The 7,248-nt window shown below is 35.4% G+C and overlaps 1 protein-coding gene across 4 annotated transcripts in view; it reads right to left on the bottom strand.

Annotated features, from left to right (window-relative positions):
* Positions 1 to 6,677: 6,677 nt before the first annotated feature.
* The window catches only part of MEGF11 (multiple EGF like domains 11), a 329,202-nt gene continuing 328,631 nt past the window's right edge, over positions 6,678 to 7,248 (bottom strand). For all 4 annotated transcript variants that reach the window (XM_036438502.2, XM_045581385.1, XM_036438528.2 and 1 more), the window contains one exon: positions 6,678 to 6,838. In XM_036438502.2, coding sequence (XP_036294395.1) covers positions 6,678 to 6,838 — 161 coding nt within the window. The remainder of the gene's footprint in view (positions 6,839 to 7,248) is intronic.

Below are 7,248 nucleotides of genomic sequence, written 5' to 3'. Positions count from 1 at the left end.
TTGATTTGTATTTACTGTATTCTCTGTAGTTTGGGCTATTGTGATTATCTCTTCCAGCTACCTTAAAGAGACATGACTACTTAGACAATTTTGGCCAATACCAGAAGCAGAATAATTCAAGGACTGAATATATAATTAAGAACATATTCCAATCTGTTATGTTTCAATTTATGGAGCTCTTTTAATGAAGGAGAAAATGGAGATTGGTTTGCTGTTTCACAAACACCATAGCCTGAAAAAAATTTTAAAAAATATGAATTTTGTATAAGGACTGTGCCTGGTATTCATTCCCTATGTGAAAAAAAATGAACAAAGACCATGAAAGGATCCTCTCCTACCACATCATTTATTGAGTTAGCATAACAGTCAGACTAGAGCTGAAAAGAACAGGGCTCAATGGTATATGTACAAAGATAATAATTTAATTTAAAAAAATAAAAAAAGAACAGGGCTGATGTTTTCCTCTTGATTGGGACTGTGCTGGTGCCATACCCCCTTGCTGCCACCTTTTCTACCACCTATATACCATGCCAAATAAACTAAAGTTGTCATTCGCAAGTTTTGAAGAATGGTGTGTTTCCCCAAACTGTAGGAAGCTGATGGAAATGATAAAGCAATATGAAATGCTATTGTAACTACAGCTTAGGTAAGGGAAAGCCATTAGTCTGAGAGAGAATTTTAATTCAAGTATCCATTTCCCTGAAAATTGAATTGGAAGATAAAAAAAGACTATTTGAAAGGAACTTGATACTAGGTAGGTAGGAGAAAATAAGCAAATTCTGTAAGTTAAAAGAAAGTGGCAGGTATAATAGAATGCTGGACTGGGTGACAAAGACATGGATTCTAACCACAGCTCTTTAGTCATTTTATTTCTGATGCTCACCTTCCAGTTATTGAAGAGACTAGACTAAATCATTTCTGGGTTTCACCTCAGCTCCAATTCGTAATTCTGTGAATGAGCTCTTTCTTCATGTATTAGAGCTAAATTATTCATTTTAATAGATAGTAAAAATGAAGTATACACTTTGCTTGATGATTTTGGTTTTATCATCATAACTTGATTAGAAAGTTATCTTTATTTTCATCTTAACTCCATTAAATAAGATGAAAGCTTTCAGAACATTTGCAAAATGACTGTCAATTTCACAATATGGTATGCATCATAATACCATATGCGCTAACCAGGGAGAAGCACTTTATGGGCTGCTATGTCAACTGTAAATTGAGAACTGCTTGTTTTTTTGGCTTTAACTATTAAAATTGCTGGCTTTTAATATACACTTTAAAATATACTCATGTCTGGGAGAGAACTTTTAAAAACATACTATGTTTAAATTTTTATTTTTTAATTTCTAATAGGAGTCTAAAAGAAGGTAGGTGAATCCACAGCACTAGCTATCCAGTAGAACCAATTAAGTCCAAGTATGTATAGGATAATGTGTAGAACATGATATTAATGGCATTATTGGGCTGTTAGAATGATAATCTAATTATTAGTAGTCCAAACATTTGAATTCGATTATTTAACATTTTGAAGCTTAGAATTGATAGGCCCTGGCACAGATGTCATGTATATTGGTTGTTAACTACTCTGTTACTGGTATCAGTGATGATAGTGAAAAATAGTAGCCAACAGGATTCCTTCCTATGTTTAAATCAGTGGAACTTAACATTGCCCTGTACACAAAATTTTAGATCTTGTTATCTCCATCCAAATGAATAAGTGTACTGCTTTTAGTACCCATTCCCCTACTGAAAACTCAGATTCTTAGCATACCATTTTCTCAGATCTCTATAGGGAAGTGGTATGGTTACTTACCGTATCTGTAAGAGGTTTCTGACTATATTGTACTATCCTCTCTGCCAAAGCATTTCATCAAATAGACCTAACAATATTATAGAAAGTCATGCCTGAAACAGAACAGTCTGGGAAGTCCCAGGAATCAACACTATTTCTGTAGGCTGTCTTTGATATGAAAGTAGTTCTGGAGGAGGATGTTAGGAAACTGTTCTGGTCTAGGTTTACATTCAAGTGGATGCCTAAATAACAGCACTTGATGTAAGATCTTAGGTCCCCATATTTTCTCTTACACAAGGCTTGGGAGACAATGGCTTGGGAGGCAGAAGCTGGAATGAGGAGGGATTCTGATAACTCTACCTACAGACCAGAGCTTCAACCTTCTATAGGTTTGGATTAGACCACTGCTCAGAGTCTTTCTAGCTCTTCAAGTGCAATAACCATCTGGCCCTCCATTTATTCCTCCCCTTTTGTAATTGCTACATTGTAAGATCCACAAGGACAAGAAATGAATGTGCTTTGTTCATATATTGCTACTGTTTATCCCCCCCCTTTAACCTTGTATTAGATGATAAGGAAGAATCATTTTAAAGAGTGAAGGGACTCACCTTAAGGTTCATTTTAGTTTAGCTTGGGGAATATAGTCAGATAATTACCATTCAGGTTAAAAAATTTTAAATTAGAAATTATATAAAATTATAATTATGTAAATATTTATACAAAATTATAAATAGTATAATGAGTCCCTATGTGTCCACCCATCCCTTCTAAGAAAGATGTTCCATCTCCTCTTTTGCCATATACTAGATGAATGGCAATAGAGTGCATCATTCTTGAATCTTCTGTTGAGTATAAAACCTGTAGCCTTTGTTTAATATTTACGGTGTTGGGTGGTATTCTGAGCCTTCTAAGTCATAATCTTACACTATTGTTCTCACTAAATGCCCCTTTTAGCCTTAAATTTTTAATTATTTTATTAAGATCCAGCCCTTGAGAGTTGTTCATTGTTAGGAGAGGAGGGTCTTTTCTGAACAAGTTTTAATCTCAAACTAGCAAAAATGTATTCTTGGTTAAACATTTTATTAAATGGGAGTACTTTTTGAATATCACATAAGCCTTGTAAACAGACCATTTGAAATGTTTTGACTTAGGTATGTACAAACCTTTGAAAGTCTGAAGGAGGAATTTTCAACTTATACCATTAAATACATTCAATAAGCTATTTTTTTTAGCATCTATATTTTATAATAAAAATTAATCCTGCTGCTTCTTTACTAGTTAGGTCACAAGGTTATGTTTTAAAAGGTCCTAAAATAGTTGCATCCCAGAGTGCAGTACTGGGTGATAACTTCTAATGGAAAGCTATTTATTACTCTTATGCAAATTAGGTGGCCCTTATATTTGCCTTTATTCCCATTCCATAGAACAGTAGTCTCCAACAGTGAGGTCCGAAAGGTTGGTGACCACTGCCATAGAACTACCTTTGTGCCTCTGAAGCTGAGCACAAGCTGTAATAGTTGCCTTTGAGTTCAAATTTTTGTGAAAACAGAAATTCTCTATTTGAGTATACTAATGCTTATGAGCTATTTCAGTAATTTTTGGATATGAATTAAAAATATGTAGCTTCCATTCATTATTTTAAAGGAAGAGACTCTGTTTTAAATGTAGGTTTGTTTTACATTTAAACCTAAGGTGTAGATTTTAGACACATTTTTGGTTTGCAGCACAACAGTAGGCATTCCTATAAATTAGTTTGAGAAATTAATTTTATTTTGTACAAGGTATAATTCCTCTGCACAGTGAACAAATATATTACAAGTCTGGGTTGCTTAAAAAAAGTATTGCCATTTCAGTCTTACTTATGCTGTTGTACAATGATTGTTTTCTTTATTTGAATTATATGCACATCACTTTGAGTGAAAACTTAGTTTCTGTATAATACTTGAACATATCTTTCCAACTTGTAAATAAAATGCACAGTGCACATGTTTAGGTTGACCATGAACTTATTTGTGACAGTGCTAGACAGAAGTTCCTAACAGTTGTTCTGTAAGATTGAAATGTCTCTTACCAATAACTCTTAGATATGTGAAGACAATTGTCACCATCAAGTAATCACACCCTCTGTCTTTCCCTTTTCCTGTATTGCCTGATTTAATTTGTGGTACATTTCCTTAAAAATCAGAATGCTAGAGTTTAAGGGTTTTAGGGTTCCCTTACCCCTATTTGCTTTTTCCTTTTTTTTACACACAGGGGGGTAAAAGCCCAAAGAAGGCAAGTAATACTCAAATCTCTTGATCCAGTGTTTTAGCAATTCCACCATTCCACCTCTTGCTGAAATTTGCCTAAAAGATAATTGGCATAAAAGAGGTGAAACTTGAAACTTAAGTGATAGTGCTTGTTTGCAGTTTGCCAGGCAGCAGTTACTGTACATGCAGGGTAAGGGAAGAAGGTAAAACCTGGGATTGAGATGAAGTTCTTGCTGATCTGACTTCACCATATACTTAGTTCTTGCTTCACAAAGGAAATTGAGCACTTGCTGCCCTGAAATACTGAGGTAAGCCTCTTATCTATATTTCTTTCTACATATGTATGAGAAATATTTACTTGGATCTACAAAGTAATTTTCTAGTATTTATATTTAATAAGACTTTTTGGAAAGTAAATTTGCTAGTACTGATTGCTTGCTCCCATGCACACATGCAGCATTCATGTAAGTATTAGATTATTTTCCCCTAACATTTGCTTAAGCCTTGAGTGAAGTGGGGGAGGGGGATTACTCATTTTTGTCCTTGCTTTTGCTGATTATTGGCCAAACTAATGGGTTCCATGGCAGACTTCCAATTTGTATCAAGGACTTCAGAACTCCCACACTTCCTGTAGCAGCTATTCCAGGTTTGCAGTCATGTACTTCCTCTTCTGTATACCTTTTGGAAGTATGTTTCCAGGCAGAACAGTTACCAGAGAATAGAGTACTATAGGGGTGTGCGTTAGTTTTCAAGGTTTGCCCTTTCAGTCTTTAATTCTTATGAGGAGGTCCTCTTAAGGGTTTGGGAAATGACTCCATTTAGACTCATCTGAGCCCATTTACCTATTATATGTTCATTAGTAATGGAAGGTATATAGACACGTCTGAATACTGGGATCTGGAGCATTAGCTCATTGTAATTCAGTTTTGGCCATCTCAGCAGATAGTGGGTTTAAGGTAGAAAGTAGAAGTTCTTCATGTCCTTACGTGCTATTTACTATAAAGTTTTTACATCATGTTACAGCAACTGATTATAGTACATTCTTTGATCATTTCAATTTAGTGCCATCAAATAGCATAATGTACTTTAAGCAATTTTAACTTGATATATCCTCTTTTGTTTAATTTCCTCTATACCAGGGGTGAGGAACGTCTGACTTGCAGGCCGTATAAGGCCTGAGAAATCATTTGTTCTGGCCCTGCCTAGGCATTAGTGGTCAGTTAATTAAATGTTTGACCAAATATAACAGGCTAATTTCAACTTGATAATTTAGTATGGCCTCAAATGATATTATAAATATCCAAATGGCCCTTGGCAGAAAAAGAGTTCCCTACCCCTGCTCTACACTTTTCGTGCCATATTATATCCAGCTCAAGATTTATGAAGAAATGCTTGAAAATAAGTACTTTTTTGAGTCAAGAAATGCCAACCAAATAAACTTGATGAGAGGCCAAATAGCCATTTTTAGGGATACTTAATTCTTATCAGTCTGTGACTGCTTGCTTGAAGCATCACAGTTTTATTTCCCATGGACTGATTCAGGTGTTGGGTGACCAAGGAGATATGATAAGGCCAGGGTTGAGTTGGCAATGTTCTGGAACTTGGAATTGGCAAGATTTGGTCAAAACCGGCCAGAATTATTGTTGTAGACTGAAAGAGGTTAATGAGCTTTGAAAACATTTTTTTTCTTCTACTACCAGCAAGGGCAGAAGAGGGAAGTTTAATTTGTATTTATGTATTATTATCATTATTATTACTTAGCTTTCAGTTTTATTGGTTACAGATAGCTGAACTCAAAAACTCTGGTTCATTCTTAAAATGTTCTTTAAACTGAAATTGACTTTTAGAGAAAGGCTTCATCTATTACCATGGAAGATAATACTATTTTAGATAGCAAAATGCAGGTTCTTGAGCATCCTGATATACTTGGTGCTAGTAAGAGAAGTATGGATTCTAATTTCTCATCTGAGACATTAAGCCAGGTTCAGTGCTACACATAATTTGTATTTATTTAAATCTTATTTTAAAAGATTGAAGTTGTTAGCATTAGACCACAAAATAATCTGTAATCTTGGCCATTGTAATTTGACAGACCAGACATATATGTGTAGGTACTTAAGGATTGATATTAGCACAGTTTTTGTCTATGTACTGATTATCTTAGGTAATCAAACAGATGTTGATAGTAACAGCAACCAAAAGTACACATACATTTCAGATATTTTAAATGAATCATCTCCCCTCCCCAGTCCCTCTTTCCTCTTAGGAAGGTTTATAAAACCTATTCTACATGTTCTTTAAGCATCATGTTTCAGATAATTAAATATATATAATTAGCTGTATTTAGCTGATGTTGATGAGTAGCTGTATCCTAAGTGTTTTAAAAGATCATGTAATCCAGGTCTTTTGGAGTTGGGGGTTGGATGAGTGATAGGATTTACCTTTGCAAACAGACCTTTTGAGCAATTACCCCAGTCCCACTTGGAAGCTCTTCTTTAGTTCCAGGTGAAAGTAATAACTAACACACAGCTGAAGTCAGTCTGTACCATTATTTCAAGTCAGGGAATTGTCTTCTTTCAGAGTCAGAGAATATTCTGTAGAGCACATTGCAAGAGAGAAGCTTATCCCTCTTAAGACTGCTTGTCCTGGGAGGGCTCATTGGCAGGGCTCTGTCTTTCTGGGAGGAGGTCATAATGACCAGGAATATGGCTGTTCCTAGGTAGGTCGTATGGATTCTGGATATAGCTGGAGTTGGGACCACGGCCTTCTTGGACCACACTGATTGTGGGCTCTAAGGAATATAGTGAAAAATGAGTGCAGAGAACAGATTAGCTTTGGTTGTCATGCTGGGTGGAAGAGAGTTCTATTCAACTGGGTGGTGAGAGAAGCTAGGGATTTATAAACCTGTGATAAATATGAGGATTAGGAATAATGCTAAGAGATGGAAAACTTCAGTGAGCATGCAGGCAGAAACCCATCCAAAGCTTGATCAAAGCGGAAGAGATTTAGAATATCTTAAATATTTAGAATGGGTGGGTCCTTAAAGGTGACGTAAGGTTTTCACTGCTATTCTTAGCCCTGAGCCTAGGGACATGGGTTAAACTGGGAGAAAATAGAAGGTGGTGATTTAGGAAGTTAATAAATATTCTGTTCTGATTGTTTTCTTTTTTAAACTGGGATTTGTATCAACAATCAGTTGAG

Source organism: Pipistrellus kuhlii, unplaced genomic scaffold, assembly GCF_014108245.1.
Source record: "Pipistrellus kuhlii isolate mPipKuh1 unplaced genomic scaffold, mPipKuh1.p scaffold_m20_p_1, whole genome shotgun sequence".
Lineage (NCBI taxonomy): Eukaryota > Metazoa > Chordata > Mammalia > Chiroptera > Vespertilionidae > Pipistrellus > Pipistrellus kuhlii.
This window is presented reverse-complemented; position numbering and strand designations above follow the sequence as displayed.